The sequence below is a fragment of the Rhinoraja longicauda genome, chromosome 11, assembly GCF_053455715.1.
Source record: "Rhinoraja longicauda isolate Sanriku21f chromosome 11, sRhiLon1.1, whole genome shotgun sequence".
NCBI lineage: Eukaryota > Metazoa > Chordata > Chondrichthyes > Rajiformes > Arhynchobatidae > Rhinoraja > Rhinoraja longicauda.
Genome location: NC_135963.1, coordinates 27187903 through 27212529, shown reverse-complemented (window position 1 = coordinate 27212529; position 24627 = coordinate 27187903). Strand labels below are relative to the sequence as shown.

Sequence of the window (24627 nt, the reverse complement as noted above, 5' to 3'; positions counted from 1 at the left end):
TCAGTCTGCTTTGCCTTGCCATAAATCTATCTAAATCTGCCTTTAAAAAATGTCTCTGCTTCCATTCCACTTTGAGGAACAGTGTTCCAAAGATTCATGTGTCTGTAAAAGAAGAACATTGGACATATCTTTGTCAAGATGAGGACAACCCCTCATTTTTAAACAGTCACCTCTGGTTCTAAGTTCTCCCACAAGGGAACATCCTCTTCATATCCATCGATCAACTCTCCTCTTTTCAAAACTCTAGTGGATTGAAAAATCAGCCTGTGCAATATTTTGGCATAAAACTACTTTCTCATTCCCGGTTTTTAGTTGTGTAAAACATGTCTGAGTTGTTTCTAATACATTCAAATGCTTTATTGAATAAGGAATCTAATACTCACATGATTTCACCATTACCCAATATAAGTGGGGCACAATCTTCCATTTCATATCATATCATATCATATATATACAGCGCGGAAACAGGCCTTTTCGGCCCACCAAGTCCGCGCCCCCCAGCGATCCCCGCACATTAACACTATCCTACACCCATTAGGGACAATTTTTACATCTACCCAGTCAATTAACCTACATACCTGTACGTCTTTCTCACAGATGCAGCACAGAAATAGGCTTCAACCAAATATTTACACTAAAATACTACATTAATTCCTTCCTTTTTCACCATGCATTATCATCAACTCCCTGCAGATTTTACCACTCACCTGCACACTAGAGGCAATGTACAATGGCTAATTAACCTAGAATCTGCATGTCTTTGGAGATCGGAACACCCAGTGAAAATCCATGTAGTCACAGAGAGATCATCCAAGCAGACAACACCGAGGTCAGAATCGCTGGTACTGTGAGGCAGTTACTTGACTAGCTGTGGCACTGTGCACCACTAATCTATCTAATCCCTATATAATCCCATGTCCTTTTGTTTATTTTAGAGATACAAGGCCCACTTGTCCGCGCTGACCAGAAATCCCCGCACATTAATACTATCCTACACACACTAAGGACAATTGACATTTATAGCAAATCAATTAACCTACAAACCTGTACGTCTTTGGAATGTGGGAGGAAACTGAAGATCTCGGAGAAAACAAACACGGTCACGGGGAGAATGTACAAACTCCATACAGACATCACCCATGGTCGGGATCGAACCCTGGTCTCTGGCACTGTAAGGTGGTAGCTCTTCTGCCACGCCATCATGCTGTCCTCTTTGCAATTTATGTGTCATCTACACGTTTAACAATTACATCTATGGTGCTTCCATCCAAATCATTTATATGAAATGTAAAATAGTGAAGCTCCAACATTGATACCTGAGGCACATCATTGATTACATCTCATCAACCAAATAAAGACCTATTTATGTCTCATGTCTGTTTCACATTAACTAGCCTGTCTGCACCAAAATGTTATTTTGCACATCATGAGTTTTAATTTTTCACACTAACCTTTGATGTGGCATCAAAGGGTATCAAATGCCCTATAGCCACTGTTTCCCCTTTATCCACAGCAAGAGCGCCCGTAGATTGTTCAGCCATGGTGTCTTCTCCTGATTATTTTGAAATTTGAGCCAATGAGAGGACCATTCAGTAGCCAGCAGGGAAGAAGCTATTCCTAAATCTGATGGTATTTGGATAGAGTGATTTGGATAGGTTGGGTGAGTGGGCAGAAGCATAGCAGATGCAGTATAATGTGGATAAATGTGAGGTTATCCACTTTGGTGGCAAGAACAGGAAGGCAGATTATTATCTGAAATGTCAGATTAGGAGAAGGGGAGGTGCAACAAGACCTGGGAGTGCTTGTACATCAGTCACTGAAAGTAAGCATGCAGACCCAGCCAATGGCCAATGGCATGAAAAAAGCCAATGGCATGTTGGCATTCATTGCGACAGGATTTGAGTTTAGGAGCAGGGAGGTCTTACTGCAGTTGTACAGGGCCCTGGTTAGACCGCACCTGGAGCATTGTGTGCAATTTTGGTCTCCTAATTTGAGGAAGGACGGTATTGCTATTGGAGTGCAGCATAGGGTCAACAGGTTAACAGGACTGACGTATGATGAAAGAATGGGTCGACTGGGCTTGTATTCACTGGAATTTAGAAGGATGAGAGGGGATCTTATAGAAACATATAAAATTGGACAGTGTAGATGCAGGAAAAATGTTCCCGACGTCGGGGGAGTCCAGAACCAGGGGTTAAGATTAAGGGGGAGGCTATTTAGAACTGAGATGAGAAAAATCTTTTTCACCCAGAGAGTTGTGAATCTGTGGAATTCTCTGCCACAGAAGGCAGTGGAGGCTGCTTCACTGCATGTTTTCAAGAGAGAGTTAGATTTAGCTCTTGGGGCTAAGGGAATCAAGAGTCAATTATAAAAGACGAAATTGCGGAGCATTTGGATCGCAGTAACAGGATCATTCCAAGTCAGCATGGATTTACGAAGGGGAAATCGCGCTTGACTAATCTACTGGAATTTTTTGAGGATGTAACTAGGAAAATTGACAGGGGAGAGCCGGTGGATGTGGTGTACCTCGACTTTCAGAAAGCCTTCGACAAGGTCCCACATAGGAGATTGGTGGGCAAAATTAGAGCACATGGTATTGGAGGTAGGGTACTGACATGGATAGAAAGTTGGTTGACAGACAGAAAGCAAAGAGTGGGGATAAATGGGTCCCTTTCAGAATGGCAGGCAGTGACTAGTGGGGTACCGCAAGGCTCGGTGTTGGGACCGCAGCTATTTACAATATACATCCATGACTTGGATGAAGGGATTAAAAGTACCATTAGCAAATTTGCCGATGATGCAAAGCTAGGTGTCAGTGTGAACTGTGAGGAAGATGCTATGAGGTTGCAGGGTGACTTGGACAGGTTGTGTGAGTGGGCGGATGCATGGCAGATGCAGTTTAATGTAGATAAGTGTGAAGTTATCCACTTTGGTGGTAAGAATAGGAAGGCAGATTATTATTTGAATGGTGTCAAGTTAAGAAAAGGGGACGTACAACGTGATCTGGGTGTCTTAGTGCATCAGTCACTGAAAGGAAGCATGCAGGTATAGCAGGCAGTGAAGAAAGCCAATGGAATGTTGGCCTTCATAACAAGAGGAGTTGAGTATAGGAGCAAAGAGGTCCTTCTGCAGTTGTACAGGGCCCTAGTGAGACCGCACCTGGAGTACTGTGTGCAGTTTTGGTCTCCAAATTTGAGGAAGGATATTCTTGCTATTGAGGGCGTGCAGCGCAGGTTTACTATGTTAATTCTCGGAATGGCGGGACTGTCATATGTTGAAAGACTGGAGCGACTAGGTTTGTATACACTGGAATTTAGAAGGATGAGAGGGGATCTTATCGAAACGTATAAGATTATTAAGGGGTTGGACATGTTAGAGGCAGGAAACATGTTCCCAGTGTTGGGGAAGTCCAGAACCAGGGGCCACAGTTTAAGAATAAGGGGTAGGCCATTTAGAACAGAGATGAGGAAAAACTTTTTTAGTCAGAGAGTTGTGAATCTGTGGAATTCTCTGCCTCAGAGGGCAGTGGAGGCCAATTCTCTGAATACATTCAAGAGAGAGCTAGATAGAGCTCTTAAGGATAGCGGAGTCAGGGGGTATGGGGAGAAAGCAGGAACGGGGTACTGATTGAGAATGATCAGCCATGATCACATTGAATGGCGGTGCTGGCTCGAAGGGCTGAATGGCCTACTCCTGCACCTATTGTCTATTGATATGGGGGAAAAAGCTGGAAAGGGGTATTGATTTTGGATGATCAGCCATGATCATATTGAATGGTGGTGTTGGCTCGAAGGCTTAATGGCCTACTCCTGCACCTATTTTCTATGTTACTTGCTTTTAGGCGTGTGTATTCTGCCTAATGGGACAGGGGAGAAGTGGAATGACCCGAATAAAAATGGTCTTTGATTATGGTCTCTGCTTTCCCAAGGCAGCATAAAGTGTAGATGGGGTCAATGTGGGGAGAGAGGGAAGCTGATTTGTGTGATGGACTGGGTTACATCTACAACTCTGCAGTTCCTTGCGGTCTTGATCAGAGGTGTTGCCTAATCAAACTGCGATGCATCCCGATAGGATTTTTTCTACAGTGCATCTGTGAAGGTAGGTAAGAATTTTTGGAAACATGCCTAAACCTCCTTAGTCATCTGAGGAAATAGAAGCGTTGTTTGTTTTTCTTAGCTGAGTTTTGATGTGGTAGGTCCAGGACAAATTGGTTGTATTTGATGCTCCCGACCATCTCGACTTTGGCACCAATGATGACACCTGAGTCATGCGCTCCACCTTGTTTCCTCAGGTCAATACCTAGCTCCTTCGTCTTGCTGAAAGGTTTGTTTGACACCATGTTACTAATCGTAATGCTATTGTATTTTTATATTTTGAACTGTAGAATATCAAATAAAACAATTCAAATTTGTACAAAGTACTATGAGATCACAGTTAGGAAACTATTTCCAGATTTGTTACCCAATTTAGAAAGAGCATAAAACCTAACATCACTCTTCAGGATGATATAACTACAGAAAATGCTGGACGCACTCAGCAGGCCAGCAGGATCAATGGAAAGAAGGACGGTTTATATGTAGGAAGGAACTGCAGATGCTGGTTTAAACCGAAGATTAGACACAAAATGCTGGAGTAACTCAGCAGGACAGGCAGCATCTCTGGAGAGAAGGAATGGATGATGTTTTGGGTCGTCACCCATTCCTTCTCCCCAGAGATGCTTCCTTTCCCGCTGAGTTACTCCAGCATTTTTTGTCTATTGATAGGGTTTATATGTCAGGTCAAAGAACCTTTATCAAAACTGGCATCTGCAGCTTTTTAATTTAAATTTACTGTCTTGGAATTTAGCTGGGACAGGAAAACAATACCTTGAAAATGTTCACATCAGTTGTGTTGCTTGTAAGGAGGGATTTTTCTGCACTTCCAATGAAATGTTGCGTGAGTGAAAACAACTATCAGATCTACAGTCACAAAATATTTAATTGTTTCGAATGGAGAATAGATTATTAACAGATTTCATCAAAGTTTCTAAATTTAATAAGAGTTTGGTGAACAAATACAGAAAATAAATCTTTCTCTGATTGGGTTGAAGGAAATGGGATAATCGGTGTGAAAATATCACACAAAGAATGTGCAAAGCAGCCAGAAGAAATTTTTAATATGGTGAATTGTTACAATGTTTCCCCAGAAGAAAGGTTGAGGGAGATGCAACTGCTGCATTTCAGGAAAATATGGATAAATATTTGAAACAGAGGAACAAGATCAAAACAGCCATGATCCTATCATCCTTGGTTCCATGCTATAAACATTAATGGTTCTATGAGTCTAATTAAATTCAGAATGAAATCATTAGCTTTTTTGACATGGTATACAGTACACTTACTCTAGTCTGAACCTTGCTTCTGTAATTATGCGCCTTTGTTGTTCTGTCTGAGAGTGCATCATGCTGACTTTAAAGAGCAAACTCAATTTGCATTTCTTTCTCAAATTATATTTGTTAAGCAAACATTTAATCAGTCAAAAGTTTTAATTTAGAAAAATAAAAGTTGGGACAGAACAGTTACTTTCTTTAAAACTAAATTTAGAATTATGCTTTTATTTAGCTGATGGAAACAAACACCCAAAAGAGAACAATGTAAGTCATGATACAAATGAAGAACCAAATAATGCGACGGCTCAACCAGCATCTGCAAAGAGTCAAGCTGGCATTCAGGATGATTCCAAAAATGAATACCTTGATGACCGCATACCGTCATCTGACAGTGAAAGTACAACAAATAGAAATGTAGCACCAAGTTCCCAATCTGATTCAGTAAAATCTTCAATTTTGAAAGACGATGACGATTTTGAAAGCATCGAATCCAGCAGTTCACCAGACGACGGTTGGGAGACGCCATTGCCAATGCCAAATGAAGACTTACTTGACAAAAAACATTATTATTTAGTAAGCATTGATAAACTTAAATCAACAAAGGATGAAGAATTCCAAAAAGATGACGTACCAACACAGAAAGAGTTCATAGATGAATACTCCTCTAAAGCCCTTGAGCAGTGCAACCATGACTGTGATTCAAGTAGTCAATCTACAGAAGGTTCTTCATGTGCTGAAGAATCAGCATATTGTGCTCTAAATAACATTTCTTTACAAGACAACTGTGATACTCTTGTTTTCATTCCAAGGAGACCAACAGATAATAATCTTTCACAAGCGTCTGCAGTACAGGATGATAGCAAAGATATTTTGCATGTAAAGGAGCAAAAGCTGGTGTTCCCTCGGCATACAAAGAGTGGTGCAGTTGTTTATCGACTTTGTGATCCTGACGCTGAATGCAAGGACTAGTTTTAAAGTGGTAGGTCACTAACTGAATCACTGAACTGAATGGAAAGGTACAGGAGTTCCAATTTTAGACTTATGCTTTACTGATGTTTCTATTTTGACAAAAAACGGACAAGATGTGTTCTTGTATATGTGTGTTATGAATGCTGTACCCAGTGCAGAGAATTAACTGAAGAGTGAAATTCCTTTGTTAACATTTTCTCCTTAATCAATGAACCTTAACCCATTGACTCTTGCATTTGCACATGCTCCGTGATACAAAAACAATGAAGCAACTGAAATCCCTGGAGCAGCTTTTTTTATGTGAAATTAACCCTAACTTTTTTTATTAAATATTTAATACTATTTCTAATCAAATAACATTTCATTCTGTCCCATTTTCCCTCTACTCTAGCTTAACTGTTGCCTTTTAGTTTGTATTTATCTCTTCCTCTGCAGATCCCGCAGACTCTGCCACATATCAGGGGGTGTTTGATGGGACAGATAGTTAGATAGTTTGAGAGGTGATGTACCCTTCCCACCGTTTACACTAGGCGTCTGTGTTATCTTGTTGCATGGTCACAAGGCTCGCAATGCCAACATGATGCACTTTCTCCACTTTGAACAAACACAGGACAAGGACTCCAGAAGTAGGAAGGAATATTGCACTTTTTCATAGAAACATAGAAAATAGGTGCAGGAGGAGGCCATTTGGCCCTTTGAGCCAGCACCACCATTCATTGTGATCATGGCTGATCATCCACAATCAGTAACCTGTGCCTGCCTTCTCCCCATATCCTTTGATTCCACTAGCCTCTAGAGCTCTATCTAACTCTCTTTTAAATTTATCCAGTGAATTGACCTCCACTGCCTTCTGTGGCAGTATTCCACAAATTCACACCTCTCTGGGTAAAAAAGTCTTCTCACCTCAGTTTTAAATGGCCTCCCCTTTATTTTTAGACTGTGGCACCTGGTTCTGGACTCCCCCAACATTGGGAATATTTTTCCTGCATCTAGCTTGTCCAGTCCTTTTATAATTTTATACATCTCTATAAAATCCCCTCTCATCCTTCTAAACTAAAGTGAATGCAAGCCGAGTCTTTTCAATCTTTCCTCATATGATAGTCCCGCCATCCCGGGGATTAACCTCGTGAACTCACGCTGCACTGCCTCAATAGCAAGCACGTCCTTCCTCAGATTAGGAGACCAAAATTGCACACAATACTCCAGATGCGGTCTCACCAGGGCCCTATACAACCGCAGAAGGACTCTGCTCCTGTATTCAAATCCTCTCGTTATGAAGGCCAACATGCCATTAGCTTTCTTCACTGCCTGCTGTACCTGCACACTTACTTTCAGTGACTGGTGTACAAGGACACCCAGGTCTCGTTGCACTTCCCTTTTACCTAATCTGACACCATTGAGATAATAATCTGCCTCCTTGTTTTTGCCACCAAAGTGGATAACCTCACATTTATCTACATTATACTGCATCTGCCATGCATCTGCCCACCCACTCACTCAACCTATCCAAGTCACCCTGCAACCTCCTAACATCCTCTTTGCAGTTCACACTGCCACCCAGCTTTGTGTCATCTGCAAACTTGCTGGTGTTACTTCTAATTCCATCATCCAAATCATTAATATATATTGTAAATAGTTGCGGCCCCAGCACAGAGCCTTGCGGCACTCCACTCGCCACTGCCTGACATTCTGAAAAGGACCTACTCTTTGCTTCCTGTCTGCCAACTAATTCTCTACCCATGTCATTACCCTACCCCCAATACCATGTGCTCTAATTTTGCTCACCATTCAACTGTTTGGGACCTAATCAAAGGCTTTCTGAAAGTCTAGATACACTACATCCACTGACTCTCCTTCACCATTTTACTTGTCACATCCTCAAAAATCCCAGAAGATTAGTCAAGGAGGATTTCCCCTTTATAAATCCATGCTGACTTGAACCAATCATTTTACTGCTATCCAAATGCGCCATTATTACCTCTTTCATAATTGACTCCAGCATCTTCCCCACCACCGATGTTTTCATTTGTGATCCTGACGCTGAATGCAAGGACTAGTTTTAAAGTGGTAGGTCACTAACTGAATCACTGAACTGAATGGAAAGGTACAGGAGTTCCAATTTTCCCTTTATAAATCCATGCTGACTTGAACCAATCATTTTACTGCTATCCAAATGCGCCGTTATTACCTCTTTCATAATTGACTCCTGCATCTTCCCCACCACCGATGTCAGGCAAACTGGTCTATAATTCCCCGTTTTCTCTCACGCTCCTTTCTTGAAAAGTGGGATAACATTAGCTACCTTCCAATCCACAGGAACTGATCCTGAATCTATTGAACATTGGAAAATGATCACCAATGTGTCCATGATTTTTAGAGCCACCTCCCTAAGTACCCTGGGATGCAGACCACTAGGCCCTGGGGATTTATCAGCCTTCACTCCCATCAGTCTACCCAATACTATTTCTCGTCTAATGCAAATTTCTTTCAGCTCCTCTGTCTCCCTAGATCCTCTGTCCTCCAATACATCTGGGAGATTGTTTGTGTCTTCCCTAGTGAAGACAGATCCGAAGTACCTGTTCAACTCTTCTGCCATTTCCTTGTTACCCATAATAATTTCACCCGTTTCTGCCATTCAAGGGACCCACATTTGTCTTTACTAATCTTTTTCTCTTAACATACCTAAAGAAGCTTTTACTGTCCTCCTTTATACTCTTGGCCAACTTCCCCTTGTACTTCATCTTTTCAGCCCGTACTGCCCTTTTTGTTACCTTCTGTTGACCTTTGAAAGTTGCCCAATCCTCTGGCTTCCCGCTACTCTTTGCTATGTTGTACATCTTTTCTTTTAGTTTTATTCCATCCCTAACTTCCCTTGTCAGCCACGGTTGCCTCTTACTCCCCTTAGAATCTTTCGTTCTCTTTGGAATGAAATGATCCTGCATCTTCTGGATTATGCCCAGAAATTCCTGCCATTGCTGTTCCATCGTCATTCCTGCTAGGATCCTTTTCCAGTCGACCTTGGCCAGCTCCTCTCTCATGCCTTCATAGACCACTTTATTCAACTGCAACACTGACACTTCTGTTTTAACCTTCTCCCTCTCAAATTGCAGATTAAAACTAATCACATTATGGTCACTACCTCCAAGCGGTTCCTTTACTTTGAGTTCCCTTACTAAATCTGGCTCATTGGACAACACTAAATCCAGAATTGCCTTCTCTCTGGTAGGCTCCAGTACAAGCTGCTCTATGAATCCATCGCGGAAGCACTCTGCAAACTCCCTTTCTTGGGGTCCAGAACCAACCTGATTTCCCAGTCTACCTGCATATTGAAATCCCCCATAACGACAGTGGCATTACCTTTGTTACATGCCAGTTTTAACTCCTGTTGCAACTTACACCCTATATCCGGGCTACTGTTTGGGAGCCTGTAAATAACTCCCATTAGTGTCTTCTTACCTTTACAATTCATCAACTCTATCCACAGTGACTCTACATCATCAGTCCCTATGTCACTCCTCGCAAGGGACTGAATTTCATTCCTCACCAACAGAGCTACCCCACCTCCTCTGCCCACCTGCTTGTCCTTTCTATAGGACGTATAACCCTGAATATTCAGTTCCCAGACCCGATCCTCCTGCACCCACGTCTCTGTAATCCCCACAATGTCATATCTACTAATCTCTAACTGCGGCTCAAGCTCATCCACTTTACTTATACTTCGGGCATTCATAAATAATACCTTAAATCCATTACTCATCTCACCTTTCACATCGATTCCTATTACATTGGCCATTCTCTCCTATCCTTTCGTGCGCTTTCTGTCCCGTTAATTCTGGGGTCTTTCTTAACTTTTCCTATACCCTCTTTCCCTTTAATTCCATCCTTGCCAAACTGAGTATAATTATGGCTTCAATGCTGGAGTTGAGGATTTTTCATAGTTTACATCCTGTAAGTTAATTTGGATCATTTTGCAGGTGGAAATGGTGAAACTTCCCCAGTATCTTGAAGGCTCTTCAGTAAGAAGTCCACATCTCAGAAGCATATAAAAATATAGTGATCACTGCTGCTCACTATATCATGAGCTTCTGCGGGGCTTGTTTTGATTTTCATTCACTTTTTCTCAGATAACTAAGTGCAGTGGTGAATTTCATCACTGCCTTCACTGGGAGGTGGCTCCCAAGGTGTCGAATGTGGTCCATGTTTGCCAAGTTTTTCGTAGTTCATTTCGAGGAATTCAGTACGGTCGGAAATTTTTTTAAATGTTAGGCCCATCCTCTTGTATTTATCAGTGAATGAATTAATGAGGCTGTGGAACCTCCAAACGTGTATTTATACAAGCATCACCTGTGCACTATGGCGTTAATAATGAGGTGACCTGTGTGAATCAGAAATTGGCTGAACAGTTTCCCATTGTCCTGGAGATTAGTTCCACTCCAGAGGTTAATTTGTTGGAAATGGGGTGCAGCAAAGACTGGACAAGTGTTGTGGTGATGATACAGCCTTGCTTGTATACTTTAGATGTGTTGTGAAGCCATTGGTTAAGAACACAGCTTGTGCACATTAAGAAGCAGATGTAAGATGAGGCTGAATATCTCTAGTCAGCCAGATTTGAGGAGGATGCACCAATGTCCCACTTGGTTGACAGACCTAAAGGCTTTAGTAAGGTTAAAAGAGCCATTAACGCTGGTTGGTGCTGCTCCATACATTTCTTTTTTTGTATTTTTCTACTCCATAATGGAAATAATTAGCATTTCTTATCAGCCTGCTTACAATAAATCATAAGAAATGTTGGCCAAGAAATTGTTCAATGCCATTTTCTGAAAAGGTTGCAATAATACAGAGCATGATTTAAAATGAGCACAGCTGGGCTCCCTCACCATGCTGTTTCAGAAACAAAGAGTATAACTAATGAAGTATTTCTCCACTTTCTCACCAGCGTTAAAAATAAGATAAGTCCTCAAATGCCAGTCCTTAACATGATGCGCACGTGCAACATCAGTAAGTAGCACTCTCCCAGTTGCGAGAGAGATGATCACTAGGAAGTGGCATCAGAGGACAGGAATTTTAGAGAAACCCAAAGAGGTTTAAGGACCATCTTGTTCTCAGATGTCACTTCTCAAGGGGGCCAGGGCAATCCTCAAGTAGTATCTGTATGTGACATTGACTAAGGTTGCCAAGGAGGTCTCTGTTAGCAAAATGAAGATAGACACAAAATGCTGGAGTAACTCAGCAGGATAGGCAGCATCTCTGGAGAGAAGCAATTGGTGACGTTTTGGGTCGAGACCCTCCTTCAGACTGAAAGTTGGATTAAAGAGACACAGAGGTATGAAAGAGTAAGGTGTGAAAACGAGACATCAAAGGGGACGAAGCGCAAGGAAAATGTAGAATAGATCATTGTTAACTAGGGGAAGGTGACAACGAAGCATACAAAGATAAAATTTAATCAGGAAAACGGACTGGTGGGAGAACTAGGATGGGGATGGGATGGAGGGAGGGAAAGCAAGGGTTACTTGAAGTTAGAGGTCGATATACCGCTGGGTTGTTAGCTGCCCAAGCGAAATATGAGGTGCTGTTCCTCCAGTTTGCATTGGGCCTCACTCTGACAGAACTCTGACAGATGTTAGCAACATCACCCACAGTTCTCCAGTGTCTCAAAAACTATCATAATATAAAGACTTAAGACTTCTCCATTGTACTGTATTATCAACAGCTCTTGTCTTCTTTTCCATTTGCTCCTGCTGATGCCTTTTCTTCCTCTCCTTCCCTTTCCTGTTCCCCATACTCGCCTTCATTCTGTTCCCCTCTGCCCAGTGTGACTCACTGTTTATTTTAAAAGTGTGGCGCGTCGAAAAAGCTCGAAATAAAGGCGAGGTATTTCGTGAGCGATGTGTTTAATGGGTTCTCTAGATCAGTCGAGTCTGCCAGAGAGCGATCGCGCCTAAAACCCCGTCTTTTATACCCGTAGCTAAGGGCCGCCCCCCCTGGACCGTGTCCATTCCCGTGCCGAGGGGTCGTTAGTAGTATGGCCCGACCCTTGGGAGCCGCCACAGGACCACCCCAGAACCAGAGGCACGAAACGCACTGGCGGTCGCACAACCCGACCGGACCGCGTACAAAAATCGGCCGACAGAGGGGCCGGCGTAGGCGCAGTTGGAGAGACAGGTGGAGGGACCCGCAAAGGGGGACGACCTCGCGGCCGAGGCTGGGCAACCCGCACCGGTTGGTCGATGTCCAGGTGCGCCGGCTTTAAGCGGTTAATTGACACGGCCTCCGGCCGGCCCCCCATGTCCATGACAAAGGTTGTCTGCCCATGCTCCAGCACCCGGTACAGGCCCTCATATGGCCTCTGGAGCGGCATCCGGTGGGCGTCACGGTGCAGGAACACGTAGGAGCAGTTCCGGAGGGTCGATGGCACGTGCGGGCGGAATGGCCCGTGGCGGGGCATTGACACGGGTGCAAGCTTGCCAACTCGCTCGCGAAGGCACTGTAGGGTGGACGAGGGCGGTTCCTCCTGCCCTGGCAACGAGGGCACGAACTCCCCGGGCACTGTGAGCGGTGACCCGTACACGAGCTCCGCTGAAGATGAGGCCAGGTCCTCCTTAGGCGCAGTCCGGATGCCCAGCAAGACCCATGGTAGTGCGTCCATACGTATGGGGCAGCAGCTCCTTAAGGACTATGTACTTATTGTGGGCCGGGGGGTCCTCGAGGAACTCTGTGAACTCTTCGACCGTGTCCTGGTCAAGGGCTCCCACCAGGTGGAAAAAGCAGGTGTCGTCTGTTGTGATGCCCCGCAGCTGGAACTGAGTCTCCGCTTGGTGAAACCAAACGCCAGGCCGGATGGTCCAGAATGTCGGCAGTTTGATGGAAACCGCGTCGACAGCTGCGGCCTGGTCGGCCTGTGAGCCGGACGAACGGTCGGCTTTCCATTTTGAGTCCATTATATCAGGGATCATCAATTGTGGCGCGTCGAAAAAGCTCGAAATAAAGGCGAGGAGCCGGGTATTTCGGGAGCGATGTGTTTAATAGGTTCTCTAAATCAGTCGAGTCTGCCAGAGAGCGATCGCGCCTAAAACCCCGTTCTTTATACCCGTAGCTAAGGGCCGCCCCCCTAGACCGGTCCATTCCCGTGCTAAGGGGTCGGTAGTGGTATGGCCCGACCCTTGGGAGCCACCACAGAAGCACAGAACTGAAGATGTTGGTTAATACACAAAAAGACACAGAGTGCTTGTGTAACTCAGCAGGTCAGACAGCATCTGGAGAACATGGATGTGACTTTTCGGGTCAATGTTCTCCAGAGATGCTGCCTGACCTGCTGAGTTAGTCCAACACATTGTGCCCTATGTTGCTTGCTTTCTCTGCTGCTCTGCATTCTTTCCCCTCTGTCCTAGTCCCTGTAGAGCTTCTTTCGCTCCCTGTTACTCTTCATATGCCTTCTTTTATTCATTCTACATACAATTTTCATCTCTTTGTTGCTTTCCATGACTCTCTTTCACTTGTTCTGGTACTCCATGTGCTTTTCTCTGCTGCTTTCTGTGTGAAGACCATATCAGACTATAGCTCTGCGATGGAACATTAGAGGGGAGCATTTCATGAGAGGAAACACCTTTTCCTATTGAGTGGCAGTCAGCAGGAGGAGAAGCGGAATGAGCATTTCAACTCTTCAGAGATAATCCAGTCAATTATGCTGATTCAGACCCTGTGATCATCACATTAAGAACATATTTGGGAAAAGGCTCTTTGGATAAATTCTCTAAAATGCCTACAGAATATCTGCCCAGTCAAACTAATTCCACAGAAGATTGGAAACCTTACCCCCAGTGTGTGATATTTCCCTGTGGTTGCTGCCTGGCTGTTGGAAATCTATCTCTTTTCTAAGCTCCAAGGTTCAGATGCACTTTCAGGATTCTCATGGTAAGTCTGTACTCTTGATGAATCCAGATTTGTATTTTCTCAGGGTCTGGTAAAAGCAGGGACAACCTCAATAATACTTTGGGAGTGATTTGCTTTCTGTTTCAAGCAATGGCAATGCTGAAGACAAATAATGGCTAATGGCCAGATTTCTGCTTTTATTCAACTACAGGTTTAGTCCTCCAGATCTCAACCAAACCTGAACCATCAGCAGGCTAATTGTCAGGAACAGCAAAATGCTGTCTATAAATTGCCAGTGTTGTGTCTTGGAGTGAACAACCATGATCCAGGGCCAACTTGCTAGTCTTGGTGAGGATCTGTAGACTATAAAGACAGATATGCAATTTGGGCAACACAAGATGCCTGTCCAATAGTGTAATATTCTGATTAGCCACACTAGGTTGAAGACTCAGCATGCTAGGATTTTCCTGCAGCCTCTGGCTCTTAGGCAATCCATTTTCTGCTTGCTGACGCACCCTAGCCTGCTTCTTTACATATCAAACAAACCAGTAGGTCCCTAACAGTCTTGAGCCAACCTGACATAAATAAGAACTCTTCATAATTATTCCGAGAAGACAACTACCACAGAATCTGGAAGGGAGCCAGATTTCCAATGGCCAGGCAGCAGCCACAGTGAAATCTAGCTAATGGTAGGATTTCCAATCCTGTGTGAATTTCATTACAACGCCAAGGCACTGGAGGTGAGTAACTTTTCGTTCACTTTTTAGTAAATTCGCTTTGCAACTAAATTTTTTGTAAATTTGCTGTTGATCCATTCATACATTTCTTGAAGCCATTAAATTTAATTAATTGTAAATTCTGCTCATGCTCAGGTCCTCCCTTTTACATAACCAAGGTGTCAGCTGTTGCAAGGAATGTTTGTGTAGCTGTTACCTCAGAGCACCTTCTGTGAAAGTGGATACAACCTGCACCCGATCGCGTTACACTAAAGAAGTAAAAAGTTCCATTCTTTTGTGTGGCTCATCCATTCTTCAGGAAGGTTTCACTTGTATACACTGGAATTTAGAAGGATGAGGGGGGATCTTATTGAAACATATAAGATAATTAGGGGATTGGACACATTAGAGGCAGGAAACATGTTCCCAATGTTGGGGAAGTCCAGAACAAGGGGCCACAGTTTAAGAATAAGGGGTAGGCCATTTAGAACGGAGATGAGGAAGAACTTTTTCAGTCAGAGAGTGGTGAAGGTGTGGAATTCTCTGCCTCAGAAGGCAGTGGAGGCCAGTTCGTTGGATGCTTTCAAGAGAGAGCTGGATAGAGCTCTTAAGGATAGCGGAGTGAGGGGGTATGGGGAGAAGGCAGGAACGGGGTACTGATTGAGAGTGATCAGCCATGATCGCATTGAATGGCGGTGCTGGCTCGAAGGGCTGGATGGCCTACTCCTGCACCTATTGTCTATTGTCTATTCACAGCATTATTCAAAGGAAAGCAGTCGAGGATGTCATCCAAAATGGAGTTACACAGGCTACACCACTGGCAGCCTGAAATCAGGAAATCCTAAAGCACAACAAAATCTCAGCAATAATATTGAACTTGTTTATATGATTCATAGGCTTATAATGGTGACTTACTATAACGGCAGGATTTTCTTAGAAATTGAGCAACAATGCAAAGTCACAACATGATGAGTTTGATCCCATAAGTAGAGTCAATAGCCAGTGAGTGAAGGTGTCCTTGAAAATGTGAGGTGGAACTTAGTTTTGTGATTACCTGCAAGTTGCTAAACATCAGAACCACAGTTAGGCCTTGTGGTTGTGAGACATCTGTCATTAAGAAGTTACTGTTGGAAGAAGAATATCAACATTTGGTAGAAAAATAATGAAGGGTGTACTTTTTTTAATGGTGAAAGATTAAAAGACATCCTTGTAAAATACCTGAATGGTAATATCCAAATTCAACAAGCAATTAAGAAAGCACACAATATGTGACTTTTATGTACAAAAGGAGGATTGTCTTGCTCTAATTACAGAGAGTTCTGGTGAGACTCTACCAGAATATTATGTACAGGTCTAGTCTCCTTAAATAATGAGGGATATACTGGCAAAAGAGGAATTGCTGCAAAGGATCTTCAGATTGTTTCCTGGGTAGGCTAGTGTGTTGGATGATGAGTAGTTGAGCAGACCTGGCCTCTCTATTCTCTTGAGTTTAGAAGAATGAGAGTTGATCTTATTGAAAATACAGAATTCTTGAGGAACTTGATAGGATAGATCTGGGATTGATGTTTTCCCTGGCTGAGCTATCTGGAACCAGAAGTCACCATCTCAAAATAATGGATTGGTCATTCATGATATAAATGAGACATTTCTTAGCCCAGTGAATGGTGAACCTGTGGACTTCCTTAATCAAGAGAGTTTGGTTCCTGAAAACAGAAACAAAGATCAAAAGATTTTTAGATATTAGGAGAATTAAGGTAATTGAAGTAGCGCAGGAAAATAGCTGAGATAAGTGAAACACCCATGACTCAAATGGCAAAGCAGACACAAGATGCCAAATTACCCATGCCTGTTTATATTTATTATGTTCTTAGAAGTATAGAAATAGATTTGATGCCTCATCTTTTTAAGAGGCTTCTTGGGAGCATCATGACTTGAGTGTGGCTTTCAAAGCATGATGTTTGGTCAATTATTGTGCAGATTGATAGGCTAAATGGGCTGCTGTGCTCAAAGGTTTGTTTGCTTGCATTTTCTAACGAACTAAGTCTACAAAGTTTATTTTTTGATCAAGTAAAATGATAATTTATGCTGTTAACTGTTTATTCCATTGAATCAAAAGGAAATTATTAAGTAATAGGCATTAAATAAAACCATCATGTCTCATTGGCCAGTGACTTGTGTATTGTGACTTTCAGGTCCTCCTGAACACCATCCCCTTTTAATCTCTCAACATTTTAAATATCTCAGGGAGTTATTTGAAATGGACGTAGAAGGCAGTGGACAGTGAGTTTTATAAAGAAAAACACATCTTGGTTTGATCCTGGCGCTATCTCCATGAAGTTTGTATGTTTTCCCTATGACTATGGATTTCCTCTGGGTGCTCTAATTTCCTCTCACATTCCAAAGATGTGCTGCTTAGTAGTTTGGTGGGATTAATGTAGGTGAATAGCAGGGGAATCACTGGGGAATTAATAAGTCTGTGAAAGAGTAAGTTATAGGGAAATAAATCAGGGAATGGGTCTGGTGGGGTTTTTCTGAAAGCTAACATTCGTCTTGAAGGGCTAAATGGGTTCATTGTGATAATGACTTACAGGAAAATGAGTAATCCACCCATTTTGTATTCTGGTCCTAGCTATCCATGAATTTATGTGACTGCAGGTGTTCACAAATGGGCCATTTGATGAGTACCTATAAGATTTATAAACGGAAAGGACAACCTGCCATGATGCTATTCAGTGTTTGAAGAGATGAATTCAAAATGAAACAAATATTGTGTGAAATGTGACAAGGGTGGGTGGGCAATGAGGAATAATATTCATATTTTTTCAAGACTTCATGTTGTGATTATATTGACATTCAATAGACAATAGGTGCAGGAGTAGGCCATTCGGCCCTTCGAGCCAGCACCGCCATTCAATGTGATCATGGCTGATCATACACAATCAGTACCCGTTCCTGCCTTCTCCCCATACCCCCTGACTCCGCTATCTTTAAGAGCTCTATCTAGCTCTCTCTTGAAAGCATCCAGAGAATTGGCCTCCACGGCCTTCTGAGGCAGAGAATTCCACAGATTTACAACTCTCTGACTGAAAAAGTTTTTCCTCATCTTTCTAAATGACCTACCCCTTATTCTTAAACTGTGGCCTCTGGTTCTGGACTCACCCAACATTGGGAACATGTTTCCTGCCTCTAACCTGTCCAATCCCTTAATAATCGTATATGTTTCAATAAGATCCCCTCTCATCCTAAATTCCAGCGTATACAAGCCTAGTCGCTCCAGTCTTTCAACATACAACACCATTCCGGGAATTAACCTAGTGAACCTACGCTGCACACCCTCAATAGCAAGAATGTCCTTCCTCAAATTTGGAGACCAAAACTGCACACAATACTCCAGGTGCGGTCTCACCAGGGCCCTGTACAACTGCAGAAGGACCTCTCTGCTCCTAAACTCAACTCCTCTTGTCATAAAGGCCAACATGCCATTAGCTTTCTTCACTGCCTGCTGTATCTGCATGCTAACTTTAAGTGACTGATGAACAAGTCACCCAGATCTCTTTGTACTTCCCCATTTCCTAACTTGACACCATTCAGTTAAGATATAGGACTTTTTTCATGTTCAAAGATTTCATGAGTTCAAAGATTTTAGTTCAAAGATATAGCGTGGAAACAGGCCCTTCAGCCCCACGAGCCCATGCTGACCATCAATAACCTTTACACTAGTTCTATGTTATCCCACTTTCACATCCTATACACTAGGGGCAATTTACAGAAGCCAATTAACCTACAAACCTGCACATCTCGGCTACCTAGTTATTGATCATCTCATGAAATGTAAGTAGTGATAGGGCAGAAACATTTGAGAAACCTGGCCGGAATCTCGTTCTTGGACCTTAGAGATTACAATAAAGAGACTATAGATAGCACCAAAAGTTATATTTTTGCAAAGTTTGGGGAAGGTTCTGGTGGTGGATTTTTATTGGATACCATATCTCCCATATCTTTAGTGAAGGCTTGTCATTTATAGGGAGCCTTAGTTTTGCATTTACGTATGATTTGTTTAATTGTTTTTTCTCTTATTGCCTTCAACGAGTATTCCATTGTCGAATGCAATTTACTGACCATCCACGTCACAGGGTTCCTGTATATAATGGAAATCCCACCAGAAACCAAAGCCAATTCATCTAACTTAGGAAAATAGTTCAGAGACTGTTGGATTGGCCCAGTAAACTATCCTAGTCCATTTCCTTTGGTGAAAATAATCCATTGTATGGTTCTTTTTTGACACAGACATTTTGTTTTCTCCTGCTGTGGAAAATTGTAATTGATTTTTCCAAAATGCCAGTTTGTCTCAGTGCAACCATTATTATTTCTGAGTCCAATGTTAGTTATTAAGTCCCATTCCAACACCTGATCACTTAAATTAGACAGTAGGTTATTGAGTACCTGGAGATTGTTGCATTGACATATTTGCCATGCTTCAAATTAGATGGTCCCCTGTTGTCAGAGTTAATTCTATTCCTCACTCACACCACCAAAAGTATATTAAATGTCACTTATTATTGTTATCTATAAGCTACTGTGTACAAATTGACTTCCTACTTTCTTGGTGAATGCAAATCAAACTATAATCTATTGGTTGTGAATCATTTTGAAATGTTCTGACAATGAGAGGCATTTGAATAAATGTAGGTTCATTCCCTCACACCCTCTTCTTTTGCTTTCTGTTGCAGTAAAAACACAGTTGATATCGCTCACAGCAGAAACTTGAGCAAAAGAGAAAAGTGGACTGAGGCTCTGATACAGTGCAGAGAGTGCTGCAGTTCCAGAAGAGCAGCTACTCAGACTGGATATTAACATCCAGAAATACCATGTGCCCTTCCAAGTGAACATTAAAAAAAAATCAGCTGGTATTGCTAGGTTTCCTGCAACACAATAGGGTCTATTTAAAAAAACCCATTTGTTGGCACTAAAGAACTTGGGGACATCTAGAGATTTCATAAGGCACTGTGCATGTAAGGGCCTCACACAGATTCTGGGCTGAAATTTCTCTGATCACAGGCATCAGATGGGACTGGGGTTATCGGTTATCATCTCCATTGAAGACAAAATAGAAAGACGTGTACAAATAGTTGTCAATACTTTTGCAACAATATAGTGCCAGCTTAGATAATGCTTCTTTTTTGCTGCGTCTTTTTGAATCTCTGCACTTTTGTAGTACAAACTTCATTGCAAAAATAAAATGTTCGCAGGCAATATAATGATTGGAAAAAAAAACCAATTTGTCACGTGGATCGAGGAGATGTGAGTTGCAAATTATCAAACTGTTCAAGTGTTTGTCTCTCAACTTTGTGAGCCTGCCCAAAATTGCTAGAAAGCTGCAAGACTGTAGAAGGTTGGTGCTGTTCTATTGCAACCTGAGAATCACATTGATGGGTTTTTTCAATCTTCCTATTGCCTTTAATTTTGAAACTAGTTGCAAATTAATGATAATTGTTTGGCATAACATTGGCGTAAATCATATTTGAAAAACTACATGCAGAAATTAATCCTTTACATACATTCAGGAATGCAACCAAATAATAGCACTGAAATAAAATACAGAGCACAGATTGAATAGTGCCAAACCGGACAAAAATTTCATTGATAATGTTTATTCGATAAAAACACTTAGAATATTATCTTCCAAATAACTTGATGATATAGGCTGAATTGCCACTTCAGGACTGTTACCCATTTCATGCCTTAAATTTAATTGGTTAAGAAGATAAACAATACAATAACGTCGATTTCCTACCGATCTCACTAAATTGTAATCATATTGCAATTGCAGTAAAATCAATTGAAGCGACAGCATTCAGAAAAAAATTGTCCATCATTTCACTCACATTAAGGTGTCTAGCTCCAAAAAATTCTGGATCAATTTATCGTGCTGATTTTTCTCAACTTTCCTTTCTATGTGTTAGTTAATCACACATTAATGTAATTAATGTCATTTTAATGTCATGGAGATCTGATACATCATTGTTATTTTTAACCCTACTTGCTCATTGGAAGCTATATACTGGACAGTTAATATGATATGGTTAATTCCAGCTAGATAGAAGCTGCTTAACAATTGTTCCAAATGCAAAGACCTTTCGAGTAGGTCTAAAACTTTCCTCAGTGTGAGCAGGAGTACTTTTTTTGCAACTGAAAGGAATTTGGAAGCCCCTGACTTTCAGGATTCTTCTCATAATAAAGTTATACCATGGAACGTGCAATTTGTTTTAATCTGAACTGATAATGCTGTTGTTAATCAAGAAAGCTTCTTAGTAAATTTAGTCAACAAACCTTAGCCTGATATACGTAGAAGTTAAATATATTTTGAGAATAGTTTTGTAATAAACAGATATCACAATAATAAAATTGAAGTTCTACTTTTATATCATCTGTGGGAAAGACAGTGTTCTCAGTTAAAATTAAATTAATGTCCATCAGTTGTTATTGCATGATAATGGTGCCACTGCGATATATTTCATTAAATGGCCAAAAAAATAACTGCATGGTAGAACTGAAAATCTTTAATTTCAATTAGACATTTTGAACCACTTCAATGTTTGTGTAATTTTAAAGAGTCAAAAAATTATTAAAGTGCTGTCAGATGGTGCAATTAATTAGTGCATTGAACTGCAAGGACTTGTAGAACCTTATACTCATCTTAGACAGTTCTCAATGTCAATTCAGACCATTGTTTATGGGTATTAGCGGAATGGGATTATTCCTTCCTATTCCATCATAGAGTAGGGAAGCTGCAGTCAGGTCATATTGGAGGGAAATATAACTCACAGCACTTCCTTCTAACCTTAGTAGAGAAGGTTCAAGCACAGTGGTGTAATATATTAGAACTATTACACAATAGCAAGTAGGTGGTTATGAAGCCAGATAAATTCTTAATGGATTTGCATGAAAATGAAACGGGGGTATTTAATCTACTGAATGTTTACTTCTTAACAGGATCCTTTTGTACCTGAGAGGACACAAATGATACACTAATTGGTGACTGTACATATTTTGAACTTGCTGCTATGAGAGCACCTTGAAACCAGTCCACTGAAAAATTCAGTGCTTACATTGATATGGATACCATACTTTATGACTTTATTCCAAGCCAAGTCTAGAAAATTTAGGCCCAAGTTGACAAAATTATGAATCTACAATTATGACAATAACTACGAGATGTATACATTTAAATTGCTTGATGGCTTGAAACAATTAGTCCTGAATATTACAAATAGCATAAAAAGGTCAAAACAATTAATATTATTAAGAAGTATAACAATATCTGAACACAAAGTGCTGGAGTAACTCAGCAGGTCAGGCAACATCTGTAGAGGGAATGGATAGGCGATGTTTCAGGTTAGGACCCTCCCTCAGAGTTAAAAATGGTCCCAACCCAAAAAGTCACCTATCCATTCCCTCCACAGATGCTGCCTGATCTGCTGTGTTACTCCAGCACGTTACGTTTTGCTCAAGATTCCAGCAACCGCAGATCCTTGTGTCTCCATAACAATGTCAGACCTACAATTATAGAACTTTTTTAAAGATTAATTTGTTTTGAAATGGGATTTGGGAAGGAAAAGCTCCCTGTGCACATTGCAATTTCCAAAACATTTCTGAAAATCTCTAAGAGACTTTTTTCAAACAAATGTCAATTGTTATCAAGACACACAGATCGCTGACGTGTTCAAAAATGTTAATCACAAGCATTTGTGCACACACTTCTTTGGTAAGGAGTTATATTCAGCATTCTCATTCTACCTAAACTCCACCCCCTCTTTTACCAATCTAGACTCATATTGGGTGCTGCCGTACTGGCATAAACCATGATAATTTCTCTGATCTCACTCACTCTCAGCTGAACTCATGGCACTCCAAATGAAATGCTGATATTTTCATTGAACCTGCTGGAATCATTTTGATGTTGTTATTTGGCAAGCAGTACTTGAACACTAATTCTCCAATATCTTGTATCTCCCATTGGATCATGGCTTCTCCACCAAAGTCAAGTAATTAATTCAATTCTGTCACTGATCTTATCTTTCTGGGTATATCTCTAGTCCATAGAGAGGTGGGAGGAGATATAGAGATAGGAAAAATAAATCAGTCGATCAGGTGTTAATATTACAATTTGCATGTTGATCTTGCATCCGCAAATCCCATATTTATCTCCCCCCACCTTTCCCCTCCCTCCTGCCCCATTTCACCCATATCCCTTCCTCTGGCTCCAGAATTAGTGCCCAAAGAAATGTCAAGGTTATAATATAAATGTCCAAAAGTGTTCTCATATTTGGACTAGTTTATTTTTTCAACAACTTCCTCATTCAGATATTGATGCTGTTATTCTCATTTTTCCCTAACCAACTCTAAGTTTTAGTTTTGAATGACCCAACATTCTCCATATTTGTTTCTCGTCATCCCCTTAGTCATTCTAATCTCCCTTGCCTTCCAATCTGCCCCTCCTTTTTTGCTTTTCCCTCTTTTCAGACCTGACTCTGCATCTTGAAAAATAATTAGGACTAATGAGTCTCAATGACTCATAATGAGTCGTAGTCACACAGCATGGAAAGAGCCAATTTGTCTCAACTCATGCATCTAAACTAGTTCCATGTATCTACAGTTGGCCCGTGCCCCTCGACATATCTAAACCTTCTCTATCCATGTAGCTGTCCAAATGTATTTTAAATATTGTCATTGCGCCTGCCTCAGCTACTTCCTCTGACAGTCATTTCATATACCCACACCCTCTGTGTGAAACTCTTGCCCCTCAGGTTCTTACTAAATCTTTCCCTCTCGCCTTAAAATTATGTCCTCTAGTTCTTGTAGAAACAAGGAAATGCAGATGCTGGTTAATACACAAAAGGACACAACGTGCTGGAGTAACAGCATGCCAAGCAGCATCTCTGGAGAAGTATCGGTGATGTTTCAGGACATCAGTCTAAAAGATCTGGACCCGAGATGTCACCTATCCATGTCCTCCAGGGATGCTGCCTAACCCGCGGAATTACTAAAATCAAGCGGTATTACGGAATTACTAAAGCACTTTGTGTCAGTTTTCCACTAGTTCTTAATTCCTCTACTCTAGGAAAAAAAAACTACATTCCCCAATCTTTTGTTTTTTATATAAACCAGCATCTGCAGTTACTTATTTCTACACCCTATCTATTCCCTTTATGATTAACTGTTTCCATTCTAGATTAGAAGTTGTTATGGAGTTATAGTCTTGAGAAGTTGTTGATCTGAAACATCCATTTGTCGGTGCTGCATGATCTATTGAGTATTTCCAAGATTGTTTTTAGTTTAAATTTCTGGCATCCACGAAATTTCACTTTTAAACCAAAACTTTTTAAAGGTATGGACACAGTCGAAATGTAGGAAAGGCAGAAACCGATTTGCAAAGGAAGCTCTGGGAGAAGGAAACGAGGACCACACAGCATCTGGAGTGGGTAAAGTATTGAAAGTATGGGCGGTATGCTTTGAGTGGATACCAGCAAATTGGTGCAACCACATCTAACCTCGTGTTGGAATGAACTGCAAATGCTGGTTTACACACAAAATGCTTGAGTAACTCAGTCGGTTAGGCAGCATCTTTGGAGAGAAGTAATGTATGGCATTTTTGGTCGAGACCCTGCTTCAGACAGAGTCAGGGGAGAGAGAGTCTGCAGCTGA

The 24627-nt window shown here is 41.5% G+C and overlaps 1 protein-coding gene across 8 annotated transcripts in view; it reads left to right on the top strand.

The window, feature by feature from the left end:
- Positions 1-24623, top strand: part of LOC144598407 (uncharacterized) — a 67561-nt gene extending 42938 nt beyond the window's left edge. For 2 of the 8 annotated variants that reach the window (XR_013547860.1, XR_013547857.1), the window contains 2 exons: positions 5601-8441; positions 19653-21253. Coding sequence is in view for 4 of the 8 variants with exons in the window: in XM_078408551.1 (XP_078264677.1) it covers positions 5601-6337 (737 nt within the window). In the remaining 4 variants the exon portion in view is untranslated. Of the gene's footprint in view, positions 1-5600; positions 8442-12302; positions 13546-17114; positions 17197-19652; positions 21254-24310 lie in introns of those variants that run through there. The other 6 variants (XR_013547858.1, XR_013547859.1, XM_078408551.1 and 3 more) reach the window with 6 other exon arrangements.
- The last annotated feature ends 4 nt before the right edge of the window (positions 24624-24627 follow it).